Source organism: Odontomachus brunneus, unplaced genomic scaffold, assembly GCF_010583005.1.
Source record: "Odontomachus brunneus isolate Ranch 3 - 2012 unplaced genomic scaffold, Obru_v1 Obru_scaffold_180, whole genome shotgun sequence".
NCBI classification, from domain to species: Eukaryota; Metazoa; Arthropoda; class Insecta; order Hymenoptera; family Formicidae; genus Odontomachus; species Odontomachus brunneus.
The window spans coordinates 12,051-29,189 of record NW_022639630.1 but is presented as its reverse complement, the minus strand read 5'-3'; the positions used below and the strand labels follow the sequence as shown (position 1 = coordinate 29,189).

Sequence of the window (17,139 nt, the reverse complement as noted above, 5' to 3'; positions counted from 1 at the left end):
AAGGTCAAACTGATGTGATCAGTAAATACATCTTTTTAAACGCCACAACTTTTATCTGAAACATTTTTTTCTAAAATGCTTAGTTTTCGAGATATTTCACCGGTCCGGGACTTTTTGAACACCCTGTATGTATATATATTACAATTCAATAAATAACTTCTTATTGCAACTAAAACATATTTGAATAAATATATTTATTTAGATTGAATAAATTTTTTTATCAGTGTATGGTGATAATGCTATAAGTCACGCATCGGGTCGTTTCTCTCTGATAAGCGGACTGAAATGTTTGCGAAACGTCAGAGTCAGACGAGAAAGAATCCAGGCGGCTTAAACGCGGAAACCAAATCTAATAAGTTACGCAACGTTGAATTCTACTCTTCCACATACAACGTCCGAAACTAGATTTGTTATCGAATATCCAAGAAAGACTGTGAACCGTCCATATGGACGACCTTGGCTGCTGCTAGAGTCACCTACAATTTGTTAATATCGCAAGTGTTGTATAGTTTCGCTGCGCGCGTACCGGTTGAGAAATACCAGATTTATATAAAACCTTGTTATCTTTTTTTTTGTTATCTTTTGTTTGTCATAAGTAATTATTTTTTGCTTGAATCCGCTGAACATTCCATGAACCCTTATAGAAATATCATACTAAGAATCATTGATAATTACTTATTTTCAGTATTAAAAATACTGGATAATAAGTAATTATCAATGATTCTTAGTATGATATTTCTATAAGGGAACTCCCATCTTCATTTAAATAAACTAAAACTGACGATCTTATCGAGACAGAGAATCTCACACATTATCGTTGGTGATTAGTGGTAAGATTTTTGTGAATACAACTGCGTATCTGGCACGTAATTATCATGTTTAGTTTACATTATCGCGGACTAAGACTTTTACTCGATGAAAAATTTTGCGGACAATTCCAAAAATGTTTTTAAATTCTCTTTTATCCATAATTTTTTTTATGATTTAAAACATTTAAAAGTTAATACAAATTAATTAATAAAATAGTTAAAAATTAATTATCTCGAAGTAAATTTTATTCATAATTTAAAAAGTTTAATATATATCCATAATTTTTTCTATAACTACAAGAAAAAAGTGAAAAATTAAGAAACTCAATGTTAATTTTAATCATAGTTAATTTTATTTATAATTTAAAAAGTTTTATAATATGAATTATTTTTATAATTGCAAGGTTATTTTTTTAGTGATCTTTTTATTTTTTATTTTATTTTTGAACTCGAAAATGATTATCTAACAGATTTTCCAAATAATGTTATCACATAATATATATTACATAATCATATAAAACTGGTTCTTAAGTTTCTCTTGACTCAGTTACATTGGCTGACACCATTTTGGCCTTAAAGTAAATGAATTTGTTCCAAGTAAGTTTTGACGCGTTAATTACAAATTTGGCCGCCAAAATGTCTTATGACGTCAAGTTTTTGAGATATTTAAATTTAAATGTACAAAAAATGAGGTTTTTGGTAATTTTCAATTACTTATAAAATCTCTAATAATTTTTTCTCAGAATTCCGGGAGTTGTCACATTATAACATTAAAGCTCACAAAAAAATGCTATTTTTACCATTTCCAATATATTTTATTGTTATAATGTGACTTTTTTCGAAAAAAAAAAAACAAATTAAAATTATTAGTTTTTCGACAACGCAACACTGATTGAGCGATGTTGTCAAAACTAGTAAGTGAAAATATTTAACAGTTCAGAATAAATCTATGAAACTTTTATATATTTATTCTAAATTTTCATTTGTTTTTTCTGAAATTTAGTATTTTTATTTTAAAAATTTATGCCTCTAACACATTTATTCGCAGATTAAAACGTGTTTATTAAAATTTGATAGTTTCTATCTTTCCGTGCATTCCGTGCGTTGACATTTTTATTTTTTTTCTGTATTTTAATGTTTTTTTATTTTACTATTAGACCTTCATTTATACAAACTAAAGAGTTTTTTTTACATATAAGTTATACTCTCTCATGTTGAAAAATTAAAAAACTTAAATTTTTATTTCAATTGAATTTCAAATTTAAATTTCAGCGGAAAAAGTCGCATCATAACAATCTAATATGTATTGAAAAGTGTAAGAATAGCACTTTAATATGCTACCTTGCTGAATGCTAGAAAAAAATTACTAGCGATTTTATAGGTCATTGAAAATGGCCAAAAACCTAATTTTTTGCACATCTAAGTTTAAATATCTCAAAAACTTGACGTGATACGACATTTTGGGGGTTAAATTTACAATTAACGTGTCAAAACCTACCTGGATTATTTTCAATAAAAGCATCAATAAGGCCAATAATATTGCCCACTTTATGACATAGGGGATGTCCTGAAAAAAAGTTCAAATATCTTTTGGAAAAAGAAGGTTTGTGATACTAATCCAACTCAAAAGTATCGTCAACTAATGTGATGTTAATATTAATATAAAAAATTAATGCTATTGTCACGACCAATCTTTTATGTTTACCTCAATCCGTTCTACGTTCCCACAAAAATTGCGGAGGAGAATCTGAGATATTCTTAATATGAATTGGTCAGTTAATTGTTTATATATTATTACATTACAGTTCAACCGGCAACGGTGAAAGAACATTATGATTTAATATTAAAGGAAGAAAGCTTAATTAATCATGAACCGCATAATATAACACCCGAGGACCTCCCAGATTGGTACGACGAAAAATTGTTCAAAATGTGAGTACTCGCACGAGATATAAAAAATTGAAATTTCATAATGTCCTTATGAAGAACTTCTCCTAAAATATAATAATTTATCAAGAGAAGATTTTCTGTAACGGTGTATAAGTAGTTACTGCAAAACCATCTACATAATAATTTAAAAATTATTGAAGTAGTAACATTCCTGTCATCTTCAATGAAGGATATGATGCAGTTTTAAAAGTGATACAGATCATGGAAATCTATATAGGTTCAAAATATAAAGCAACTACTGATGTAATGGACCATCAGCGAATTAACTTGGCGCGCTGCAAAAACAAAAGATGACAATATAACAGACAAGTCAATCAACCTGATGATTTTTTTTTTAAGAAAATGAATTCATCTATGTTCTAGAAAGTGCTGATTGAAGAAAAACTTATTGTAGATACCAAAAAATCAGAACTATCCTAAACGAAAACTTTAAACGCGTTTTTTTCGAAACATGTTTTCTCAGTTTTACTAATAATGTGCAGAGAAAATAGTTTAATATAATAGCTTAAATATTTGAAATTTTAAGTGTAAATATTTTTTTCATATGCTAAACCTAAACAATTTAAACATTTGTGAAAAATAATTGTTTTTCTGAACGGGTTATTTGGAAAACTAATAATACGAAACTAAACATTTGTTTTAGAACGGTTTAGGATTTTGCCATTTTTTATATTGTCCCAAAGTTTATTGTACGCGCTTAAATGTTATTAATTAAAAATTGCCTTGACTTTTGTGTTTTAGACGATCTGTTTGAACTTTTTGTTGTCAGTAGTTTAACCAAATCTACGAAAATCTGTTGCCGATGCAGACATTTCGATCGCTTGATATACTTTAGCCACATGAAAATTCATGTATATTGTCGAAAGTATAAATAAACTATATGTAGATGCAAGCAAGAAATTGATATCACTATTTTTATACCAAAAAATTCGTAAAAATTTGGTATTTTTTGGCGTTCTATTGATCCTATTAATTATGTAAAAACTCGCTTATTTTCAGACATCAAAGTCTTTATGCAAGGAACATAATATCCTTCGTCATTGGTGTTTTAGTAGGATTCATTGGATTATTTGCAGTTCCATCGATATCAAAGGTGTTTAAACTTCTTTAAGTTAAAATGATAAATAATTATATATTTATCTTGATAATATCGGGTAATATTTCGATAATATCATAATATCATAAGATGATTTTATAAAAAGATAAATAATTATATAATTTATATAAAAAACACGCTAATTGATACGTGGAAAGAGGAATGTGAAATATTGCATATGTAGTAGTGACCGATTGAGAAAAATTTCATTATTCTTTTTTTCCTTTTCAACAGGTGCTCTGGTATGTAAAAGGAAGTCATACGCCGTGTTTAGCATACAAGAGATATTATCAGACTTTACTGTACATGCATCACGTATATTTAGCTGATCTACAGAATTCAGATGACAAGTAGGTATCTGTGAAAATTTTTCACGTATTCTGTCGCATGTATTTTCTATGTGAAATTTTATTATCAATCGACACGCCAATTATGTTCCTAAGCAAAAATTGAATGTAGTAATTGTCTAGTAATGATATGGAAAAGTTAGGTCTTACATTGTTACTAACTAGTAGTACTAGCTAGGAATGTAACACTCACTTCTTCTAGTAACTGTACCAGAAAAATTAGCTAGTAGCTAGATACAAAAAAAACTTGTAAATTTAGATAGGCACTAGATAGTTACTAAATAGCAAAAACGAAAAATTTATTTCTCTTCGATGATTTTTCTTTTTCTTTATATCAGGAGCATAATCCTTATAATCCTTAAATAGTTTTTATATCTCAGAATTTCTGTATCATAGATGTCTAATGGATAGATAGTTTTTTTATTTATTCTCTTTCTCTCTCTTTCTCTTCAGAAGAGGTGAGATCCAATGGAGTCTGGTTTTCTGTAATTCTTCTTCAGTATATATTATTTATTCTATTAGAAAAATTAATTTTATCCTTTGGGACTTAAACCTGAGACCTCTGGCTCTTGAGCCTGGCACTTTATCTACTAGACCACTACTATAGTCGGTAGTGAACGTTTTATATGATTTCATTAGCTACATATGGTTTACTCAACGCCGTTTAATCTAATTCTAGACGAAAAAAGTTACACAGTGACGAGATGGAAAATTCGGTAAATCCTGAATACAAATTGAATATCAAACGCTGTCTTGTAACTGTCTAGTAGCAATATTCGGTAAATCCTGAATGAAAATTAGATATCTAAACTGTCTATCTAAATAGTACACTTGTGTATAGATAATGATGATGTAATATATAAATTTACTATCTAGTAGATACACAGTTTAGATATCTAATTTCCATTCATAGAACTTACAGTATATTGTTACTAGACAGTTACAAGACAGCGTTTAATATTCAATTTCTATTCAGGATTTACCGAATTTTCCATCTCGTCACTGTGTAACTTTTTTCGTCTAGAATTAGATTAGATAAAACGGCGTTGAGTAAACCATATGTAGCTAATTTGTGTATTAATCGTCATTATCTATACACAAATGTACTATCTAGTGAGTAGACCGTTCTGATATCCAATTTCTATTCAGGATTTACAGTACATTGCTACTAGATAGTTTTGACGATTTCTATTCAGGAGTTACCGATAATTTTCTATCTCCTTACTGTAATAATTTTATTCGTCTAACCACTGTCTATGTAATTGGTATAGTTACTAGACAGTTCTGATATGCAATCTCTGCTCAGGATATACCGATGATTTTTTATCTCGTTACTGTGTAATCCGTTTCGTCTAGCCACTATTTATGTAATTGGTGTAGATATTAGACATTTCTGACGTCCAATTTCTATTCAGGAGTTACCGATGATTTTATATCTCGTTACTGTATAATCTTATTTGTTTAACCACTGTCTATGTAATTGGTATAGTTACTAGATAGTTCTGATATCCAATTTCTTTTCAGAATTTACCGATAATTTTCTATCTCGTTACTATGTAATTTTTTTTATCTAGCCATTATCTATGTAATTGGTACAGTTCTGACATTCAAAAGACTAAACAGTTCTGACATTCAAAAGACTGAGGAATATTTAGCCAGTCACGAGTTGGTAACTGGCTAGAAAACTTATCTAGTCCTTCCTATCTAGCTACTAGTTTTAAAATTTGTTCTACTGTATACATTTTTGCTCGGATTATTGATCAGTTTGCCACGGCAATTTTGATCTTTTCAAATTCTTATCGTTAACGTTAACCACATAAGCAGTTATTTAATCGACAAAATCTCTAAAATAATCTTTAAGATCTGACACAATAATGATCTTTCAACTTTTTAGATCAACCCATAAAATTCGAGATATAGATTAGTTACAAAAAAGATAGTTGTATCATGAGAAAAGTTTTATGAGAACTTAATGAAACTTATATTATATACTAGGGCTGTGTAAAACTGTAATCGGTTCTGAAACCGACTTCTGTAATCGGTTCAAGTAATCGGTTAAACCAAAATAATAGATTTTAAACATAAAGTTACGTCGGGTAATCATTCAATATAATACTACAAATATTTGTATTTAGTCCAATTTTGAATTAATTTTTAAATTATTGAAGCATGACTGACAGTAATTCTATAACGATGTGAATAGTATTTTTTTTTATTTTATATATATATTTTTTTTTCCTAAGTTTGGCGTTGTGATACTGATAATTTTCAGTTTCTACGAAAAAAAATACATAAGAAAATATAAATATAAAACGATCCCCGAGCACAGTCGCGGAACCCTTTATAAAAGTTATACCCTCCTTTACGTACGAATATAACGTATATAAAAAATATATCCATATATATTTGAGTGAACTAGAATCGTGCTTCGGTCGATGCTTCGGACGGATGTCCGAATTAATTAATTAATTAATTTCTATATTCTTGCAGATTTTACAAATATATAAACACAATTCGCTATAAACATACGTTCAACTCCAATAAAGCAAGGAATGGTAATGGTGAAGGAATTTATCAAAGGGACATGGTTTTAACACAAGTCGCTGCAATAGGATATATTTTTGTCATGCCTGAGGTTTTCGGCTTACGCATTAAACCGGAAGAAGAAATGGCAATGATTCATGTTTGGCGCGTAATGGGACGTATGCTAGAAATTCCCGATCGGTAATACGCAAATGCTAACAGAAAGAAGATAAGAGGAGAGAGAGAGAGGGAGGAGAGAGAGAGAGAGAGAGACAGAAAAATTTTACTTCAGAGAATTCTATGTCTACACAAAGAATATCAGTCTACTGTTAAGCAAAATGATTATTCAATTTAATTACTTTCTTTTGTATTATATAGTTAACAAAGAATATTTTCTTAATAATAATATTAAAATATACTTACAAATCGCAAATTATAAATTTATAGAAATTTATTATCATATTACTTAAAAGAAGAATTTATCCTCTGTGTAAGAATATTATAAAACTTTATCGAAGAAAAAGTTAGTTTGATTCTGCGTGGTAAGCAAAATGAATTTTGGTTTTAATTTAATATCTTGGATGGATGGATTGGAATGTTAAACTTAATAGGATACAGAATTTATTTTGACGAATTTTAATGTTCATGATAGTTTTATGATAGATTTGCAATTATAAACTTTTGAAATACTTGAAGAAAGTAATATTCATTTGAATGCAGTATATATTTTTATGTAGACAAAACAAGAAATCACAAAACGAGAAAATATTTATAAAACTCACTACTCAATCATGATTCGATCATATTTTTGTTATGTTGACACCATCACTGTTTTCTGTTCTGCCTAGTTGTAATTTTTCACAATAACAAATATAATGCATACAATAATTTTGTTTTCTTTTCATCAATTTTATAAATGTTATTTGTTATTCACAGAATAAATGTATGTCGCAAAGACGTTGCGGAGACGCGAGAATTATTTCTGATGTTAATAGATAAATTTTCCGCACATTTAAACAATCCGTCACCTGAGTACAACGAATTAACAAACGCCTTGCTAGATGGATTGTGGTACGGCAATATAGGTATAAATAAGGAAGCTTTCCTGATGTTTATATATCAGCTCAATAATGTCAAACGTGAGTGTTCTATTTTTACTTAGATAAATAACATTGTTAATTTTAGCTTTTTTTGCCCCACAAGTGTGAATAGTCATTTCCGACGTATTTTTTGTAATCAAATACGCATCTTTTATCAAGATTTGGCTATCATGTCATAATTTTGAGAAAAATGGGATAAAATGAACAAAAATCTGTCGATTCTAAAGAATTTCATAACGCTGCAGCAGCAAGAGAAAATGTTTCTTTAAATATTTAAATGTGTTCTTTCAGTTTTTCAGTAATTATTTTTTTCAATTTAATAAAAACTCCTTAACAATACTGCCTTTAATATAATGAATTCAATATCAGTTTACAAAATTGAAACGGGTACAAAAATGATTTAGTACTTCTAATGTAAAAATCATTTCACACAATCTATAATAATTCACAATACAGACAAATGATATAATTTTTTTTATATATTTCTATTATACATATATATACATATACAGAGTGCGGCGCCAAAATCCGGACAAAATTCAATTTGAAATTCTCGCCGTTCTATACTACTGGTAGATGTCACGATTAGCGTTCAAATAGTTTGACGCATGTACTAAACCATCATAACCTCGAAACAGTCGCAATGTTGAAATCAAGTGCGGAGTATAACCGAAGAGCCGCGATTATCGAAAGTGTTCGCGCTGGGCGACAGAAATCATTCGGTTCTTCGGGTACCCGAGATCGACTATGTATGATGTCATCGCAAAGTACAATGAGTTGGAGAAGTCCAACGAAGGTTTTGTAACCGGCGAGGAAAACCCACTCGAAGGAGCGCGTTATCAGGACGCCCGACATCATTCAACGGGCTCAGGAGCTGATTTTTGAGGATCCAGGGCAGTTGATCCGAAAATTGTTGTCGGTTGTTGGTGAGCGAGAAAACTATAACTCGTCGAATCGTCGAGGAGGACCTCCGCTACAAGTCTTACACAATTAAAGTGAGACAAATGCTTTCCGAAGCCGCCAGGACAAAGCGAGTTGAACGCTGCAACCTGCTTTTGTGTTCTTTAAGAAACAATGCTGCCGGACGACTCAGGTTTTTTTCTGATGAAAAAATTTTTAGTGTGGATGCGAAAATCAATCGAAAGAATGACCGCTGGCTCGCCCACGACCCTGAAGATGTTCCCATTGTTGCAAGAACGAAATTTCCAGCGAATGTTCACGTTCTAGGTGTTGTATCCAGTGAGGGTGATGTCATGCCACCGCATTTCTTTAACAAAGGGGAAAATGTCTCAAAAAAAATTTATTTGCGTGTTCTGACAAATGTAGTGAAGCCGTGAATGAAAACTGTGTCGTCTGGAAAGCCGTATGTTTTCCAGCAGGATAGTGCGCCCGCCCACACAAGTCATTTGGTGCAAAATTAGTTGTCGGACAACGTCGACATGTTTTGGTCGAAAGAATTCTGGCCTCCCAACAGCCTAAATTTGAATCCTTTGGACTTCTATGTATGGAGCGTAGTTGAAAGAGTCACGAACAAGTCCAGTCAACAACAATGAATCGGCAGATTGGTACGTCAGCGACGCGACCGAATGCAGCCGGTTTGGATCGAGGAGTCGAATCTTCCACTGTCGAATGTTGAGGATCGCGTGATCTTTTGTTATGAGGACGACGAATGATCGATCGAGCTTGCTTCGCGACGGATCGCCTTTCCGTGATGACACTGTGAATCTACTCGACTTGCAGATTTGCTCGTTTCGTCGGCTATAATTCGACAACTGGAATGAACGAATTCCCGAGGAGCGGCTGTTATATCGTTTTTTCCGTGATGAGAACGGGTGACACTTCGTTTTTCAACTTTTCGTGGTGCGCTGTGATTCGTAGATACCTTTCCCGGAAATCGCTGCGATTATTTGGAACAATAGAAGCTTGGACACGAAATCATCGCTCGCGACTCTAACCGTCTCCGTCTTTGTTTGTTTGTTTGTTTGTAGTTCAAATTGGATCACATCATGCCGTACATATCGAGAATCGCGTGTACGGTTAGGCTCGCGTCAGCGATGACTTTATTCTATTTCACGCGTCAGACACGTGATTTCGCAGCTGAGAGTCTTACAATCCTCGATCTCAGGGTCGGATCGCATACATTTCGAACAGAAACTGAAAGTTCTTCTTCCATTTTTGGATCCGACAATTAATTAATGATATATTAATTAATTAAGTCTACCAATCCCTTAGCGCCCCGAGTGAGCGCTCAGAGCTGTAGGACGCGGTGGACTCCTTAGGGGCCCTGCTTTTGCACGCGGCCTGATATGAATATATTTAACAAAATGTAGGTAGATAAAAACGTTATTTATGTTCAGATTTGGATATATCTGGGAAGCCGAGCACGTGAAAAATAGGTCTACATTTTATACAGTCAGATCTTATGTATTGTTGGATATGCTCATATCTGAACATTCCATATTCATATATACAATCGAATCAGATAGTATTTGATTCTATATAATTTGATTCACTTCAACAAATTAGATATCTACTGTTTTAGAAGTAACACAGATAGATACACTTGAGCAAGTAAATTTCGCGCAAAATTTGCTATCAAGTTTTTATAGTTAATGAGCAACAAATTTGATGCAGAATCTATGTTATTAAATTCTTTTGCTAAACTGTCACCAAATATGTATCAGAGTCTGACAACTTGTAGCAAATTTGCGCGCTATTTGCAATTTATTCTCAATTATATAGAGTCTGACGCAAGCTATATCGATAACAAAAAAATACATAAAAAATACTAAACTGAAAGAAATGGTTGAAGTCATTTTGCAAATAACCACATAACTTTAGAGATAAAATAGATAGGCGAATCAACACGCGTATTTGCTAGGTACATTATAATATACTGTGAACACTATAAGTATACATTATATAATCATAAATTGTAAGAACATCGTTGGAATCATTGGAGTCACCGCGTGCGCGCTCGATTGTCAGGTTAAGCAACACTTTAACGCAGTCAGGACATGGATGGTGACCGCTTTGGATTAGAAATTATCGAGGGAAAATTCGCGAAAGTTTTAGAGTATGTTTCACAATTTTTCACAATCTGGTTGATAGCAATTATGAGATATAAGAAAATTAGGAATTACTTTTTTTATGAAAGCTACGCGGAAAACTTTTAAGTGGACATTTTTACATTATATCAAGATTTGTGCAACGTTGATTCAATGTTTCTCTATGTTACTGCAATATTGACATTGTTGCAATTCAACATTTTTTCAACATTGATTCAACATTATTGTGCTGTTTGGGATATGATTCAAATCTGATTATTATGCTTTCTATATAGCATATATAGGAAGCGTAATAATCAGATCTGAATGATATACAACGTTATATCTGATTATATATAAAAGATATATCTGGTATATCCATATTGTTAAAATCCATATCTGGCTTTTTTTTCTCGGGTAATTCACGAAATAATCACTGACTCACTGAAAAGTGATTAATCACTACTGTTTCTAATAAGTACTTGTGATATTTTTCTATATGGAATGCGAAAGATGTCTTTAGGTGATAGATATCGATATAAATATAGTTGATGTTACCGAATATTACGTTGACTTAACAAAATGAATACTTAACTAATTTCATAAATCTGAATTGAATGATTCCTTGATATTTACTAGATATCTGATAACAATTATCAAATACTTGGAAACAGATCTTAAATGCTTCATAATTGTTATTAATTCAAGGAGCGCCAATGCACGTATAACGCGCTTTTAATCCTTAAGCACTGACACAGATTTACAAAAATATTTCGAAGTTTGATAATTACCTGAGAAAGTGTGCGAAGCGTCTTTCCTTGTCTTGACTTCGTATCTTACGGGCTGAAGAAAAGATAGACAAACGTGATGTGTACACGCTTAAGCGGGAGTGAAACAGCAATAGGTTTTTTCATTTCATTGGGAGTCTATCAGACTTCTGTCAGTGTTTAAGGGTTAATGCGCATTTAACTGCATTAGATTCAAAACCGCATTAATTGTATGCTTAAAATGCACTCAAATTAATATAATATTTACATATTTCGTAATAACAAGTTTTATAAAATAAATGAATAATTTTTTACGTAATACATCGTCAAACCACAAATTATTGCTTACTTACAAAAGATCTGTTTTTTTTTCGTAAAACCTTCTAAACTGATGTATACCCCTTATAGAAATATCATACTAAGAATCATTGATAATTACTTATTATCCAGTATTTTTAATACTGAAAATAAGTAATTATCAATGATTCTTAGTATGATATTTCTATAAGGGTGTGCCTGAACCATTGTCGTAGATTTTTAAGCCATGGTCCTGCGTCTATCCAGACCACGTTTCCCTTCAATCTTACCCTGAATTATAATTTGCAACAGTATTTCTCACTTCTCATAACATATCCGAAGTACTCCAGCTTTTTTTTCTTGATGTTTTCTAACATTTCCGTCCGTTCACTCAGTCACCGCAATACCTCCTGGTTGGTCACCTTAGCGATCCACAGTATTTTTAATATTCGGTAGGTCCACATCTTAAACGCCATTATTCTTTTACACATGGTGTCTATAATTGTCCAGGCTTCCACTCCATAAAACAATATGCTGAACACGTAGCATCGCAGCAATCTCAGTCTCAAGGAAATCTTTAAATATCTGCTAGTGAATATTTTCTGCATTCTCTTAAAGGAACTTCTAGTCTGAGACTAGGACTTTTAGTCTAATCTTCTATTCTGCACCTTATTTCCTGTGTCATATCCCAGTTGTTTGAGATCCACCCATCGAGATACCTGTAAGATTTTACCCTTTCAATAATCGCATTCTCCACCCTCACGTCTCCATACCCATGTACGGAATTTTTATTATCATCCATTTCGTTTTTTTGGCGTTTAATTGTAGACCCAATAATTTGCTTTTTAATTAATTTGCTGAAGTTCCTCACGCCAATGAAATATCGATGTCACAGAATGTCATACCTATAGTTGATTCAACAATATTTGTCTTTAATTTAATAAAAAATAATGTTGGAAGAACCCACACAACACAGACACTTGCTACAACATTACTGCAACGTTTCCATATTGTAATTGTAATATAACGTTGCAGAAACACTTCAGAGACATAAATTCGCAAGGTACTAGCAAACAAGATACGCGAGAAATATTTTTTTGAAGGCGCTGCCATAATGTGCATTAAATGTGAATTTAATGCGCTGTCATAATGTGCATTAAACACAAATTTAATGTGGAACAAATATACGCTGTAAATGTGCATTTACAATGCGCTTTTAATGTTAATTAAAATGCATATTTAAAGCGCATTGTACGCGCATTGGCACTCATTAGGAAATGCTTTAGATCATTTAATTGTGAATAAAAGTTCTTTATACTTCAAGTTCACTAAATATATAATAATTATTATAAAAGAAATATTAATTTACGTTTCAGATAAGATATCGCTGCGATGGTATAATTGGATAATTCTGAAATGTTATAAATTCATATTCCGGCTGTTACGTAAGTATTATCCATATTCGCATGATATTAAATTTTCATGTTAACAGAGTATTGATTCACTTGTCGAATTTGTTTCAGTTATACCATACATCGGACCGGTAACGAAGATTATTTTCAACAAGACAATTCTCATTACCCTCTACTTCGCACAGAACTTACCCCTTATCGCATGGATGTCATTCGGAAGGAAAAAGTCTCAGTTAATATTGTAAGAGTTCTAAATACAGCCAATAAGAATAAAATATCACCAATGACAGTCAGCAATTTGACAACAGATTTGTTCGGAATATTGTGATACGTATGCAGCAAACTGTATACACAATTTATATGGTGAAATTTATATTCGCCCACAAATTAGCCATCGTATTTCGTTAGAATCCTGTTATATTTTTATTGACATGTTGTATTGGTCAAATTTGTAAACGAATATTCTATGAAATTCCTTTTGTCGTGCCCTTTTTCGATAGGACGCGAGAGAAAAGGATTTCGGAGTTGCGGGCGCGGTAGGGTATGTGGTGGTGGGATAATCAATGGTTGTAGTCGAATGTATAGTAAAATAACTTTATTGTAAAGAGTACTAGTTTATTTGTTAAACTCCCGAAACTTATATTCACACACGCGGTATGTGCGACAGGTACGTACGTCGCGGGCGAGAGACCGAAAGAATTCTTTCGAGCGCGGTCTTCTCCGCTCTTTTATAATAATGATTAACCTTATCGGCGGGGATACCTTGGCAACAAGGAAGTTACCAAATTTGGTAATAATCCGGTGCGTGGTCAAAGTCCGAGGCGTGGAATGTACAAGGTGGTGCTTAGCGCAGCACTTGCACATCCGCTGTCTCGTTGTAGCGCGGTCGAAACGGTTCTTCGTGAAGCGTTTCGGCAGCGTTAATAATATTCACGATTATAACACTTTCAACGAGTTGATTATTCAAAGGAATAACACGACTTCTCAATTCTATGCGAAAGGACCGTTTATAAAAGTAACACGATCACATTTTATTGTCCACGAAACCTCACAATTGTTGAGCCATGACCTATAAAGTTTATGTCTTATATCGCTACTATTTAGTTATTCTAGCTAGTAATAAGTTAATAATGTTACTTCTTCTAGTTAGTTAGTTACAAGAATAATATGTTATAAATAAGTTAATAGCTAGGTAAGAAATATTACATAATGGTGAAGTGGAGAAATTTAAATACTTGTGAAATAAACTTTTTATATGTATATGCGGACGTATGTTTGTTCTGGCATGCGGTACAGTTTTTAAGCGGTACAGTTAATAATTGAACAGTTTTCATAATCATTTGAAACTTTTTGTTACGACTGTCAGACAGTGTTTGCTCTTATCTAGATAAAATTATATAGATGATCAACTAGATGAAATTTTGATGTCATCTTATCTTTATCTAGATAATAAAAAATTGGAACTATCTTTATCTGCATCTTAGATAAAAAAATATTATCTTTACTAAATTATCTAAAATAACATTTATATAATTTGGTTTATGTTGCTAAAAATATGCAAATTATACTGATATATTCTGAAATAGAATAACACAATCGCTTATGGCTCTCGCAGTCAACGCGATACGCGACGCGTGACGTCCAATGAACATACAGCTTTTTTGGAATAGCAATATTTTTATTGGATATCACGTGTTGTAGATCGCGTCGTTCGTCGCGCCAGTTTGCGAGAGTCAATAACCGCACGCTGCTACGAGACGATGCGCGAAAACGTGCGCGAATGCGTGCACTATTGTTTGCGACACGCGTGTATCTGCTAGTGCCGAGCGCCGAACGCTTAAACGTTTGTTGCCGCGTGATTCCGCTTGCACTCGCGTGCGCTTATGGTTATGTGACATTAGTGTGCGGCAGAAACAGCTCGTGTAAATAAGTCCAAAGTGAACTAAAATTTGGTAAAAGTCACCCTTAAATGTGTATACACTGAATATAAATTCAAAAACTGTGTAATAGAGTTATAATTTGGTTATAATTTGGACTGGACAACGGATCTACAGATCCAGGATACTTTTGAAAGAAAGAAAGAAAGAAAGAGAGTGTGTGGTTATTGTAAATAAAAAAAAAAACGAAAGATGAAAAAATATATACAGACGTCACAAAGTAAAATATATTCTTTTAATAGTAATTATTCAATTTAGAGGCCTCACTTTAAAAATTCTTGAATGAATATAAGCTCATTTGACGCGTTTTTACACGAAAAACTATTTTTTTATTTGGAAAAATCGTTGCTCTGTTTTGCGAAGTAAAATATTAATTGTTAAAATTAATTATTATTAAGGTTAGGAAACTTGTCTTAGACTAGATCGCAGCATTATTTTGGCTTTAAATGAGACTTAAGCAAGTCTACCTTTGTTTTTCTTTTTAAGTAAATAAAGACACATGTATAAGTTTCGCTTAAAAACAAAATAACATAGCAATTTTGCTACAGCGATGAAATATAACGACATCAAATGCTCTATGACTATTGTATCCTGTTTCTGGCTGTAATAAAAGTAGAAACATGATCTTAATATATATTTATAACAGTAGAGAATATCATGCTTTTGCTTTAAAAAAAACAGAAACAGGATATTCCTGTAAGGGTGTTATTTGAGATTTTACTTTGTATAATATTCGTTTTTCTAACTTATATTGTAATTCTAAACAAAATCGTAAAACTTGTAACTTGTTTTCGTAAGACTTGTAAGAACTTATGAATAGATCTGCAATTCTATGTGAAACGTATATCATATCCTAGGCAGCAACGTGACGTAATTTTTACGTCAGTTTTTGGTTATTCGTGACGTCAATTATCCTTTTATAATCACGTAATAATGACATGGAAATGATCGGAATAAATTACAGCCCACTGACGTCATAATAAAACGTGAAAGTAACGTTATAAAAAGACATAAAAATGACGTGTCGAAATATCCTTATTTGGTTCTATTTTATAACAGAAACTATTTGTATATATAAATATCACAACGTTTGCTGATTTTACTTGAAAATTCTAGATTACTTGATTCCAATGTTACATCACTTTAAAAATTCTCACTGGCACTGAGGACTCAAACTTGAACCATGAGACATCTTTGGATTATGAGTTTGTTGCTTTAGACACTACACCACTTCTTCGATTGATATAAACGTCTTATATTTTATCTATATGTGTTATACTTAATATAGTGTAATATAATTTTTTGATAATATGATTTAATAAAATGTTTTAATTTTAATAAAAATTATATTTTTCGTAATCTTTATTGTTAAATTAAACTCTAGCTCTCTCTAATGAGGTAAGGTCTATAAAATCCCGCACATTCCATTTGGTTATCTTTAAATTTTTATACTAAATATTTTTTTATTGTTAAGTGTTATTAAATAAACAAAGTCATAAAAGACTATTAACTTTGAATAATTATAAAAGAGTATAATTTAATAAAAGAAAAAATTCACTTTACCATATAAGATTTAATTAAATTTATTAAATTTATGTGTGTATATATATATATATATATAAAACATACGTATATATATATATATATATATATATACAATGTATAAATATATATATATATATACATATACAGGGTGTTCGGAAAGTACCGGGACGCCCGAATATCAGGAAAAATATAAGTTTTACAAAAAAATGTTTCAGACAAAAGTTGTGGCATTTAAAAAGATGTATTTACTGATCACATCAGTTTGACCTTGGGTTGCGTAGCGAAGGTCAGGTCAAGGTCACATTAATT

The 17,139-nt window shown here is 31.7% G+C and overlaps 1 protein-coding gene across 8 annotated transcripts in view; it reads left to right on the top strand.

Moving 5' to 3' along the window:
- Positions 1-15,471, top strand: part of LOC116851596 — a 38,984-nt gene extending 23,513 nt beyond the window's left edge. For all 8 annotated transcript variants that reach the window (XM_032831170.1, XM_032831166.1, XM_032831165.1 and 5 more), the window contains 7 exons: positions 2,615-2,741; positions 3,759-3,852; positions 4,090-4,205; positions 6,693-6,926; positions 7,662-7,864; positions 13,313-13,381; positions 13,460-15,471. In XM_032831170.1, coding sequence (XP_032687061.1) covers positions 2,615-2,741; positions 3,759-3,852; positions 4,090-4,205; positions 6,693-6,926; positions 7,662-7,864; positions 13,313-13,381; positions 13,460-13,593 — 977 coding nt within the window. In that variant the 3' untranslated portion in view covers positions 13,594-15,471. The remainder of the gene's footprint in view (positions 1-2,614; positions 2,742-3,758; positions 3,853-4,089; positions 4,206-6,692; positions 6,927-7,661; positions 7,865-13,312; positions 13,382-13,459) is intronic.
- Positions 15,472-17,139: the final 1,668 nt, after the last annotated feature.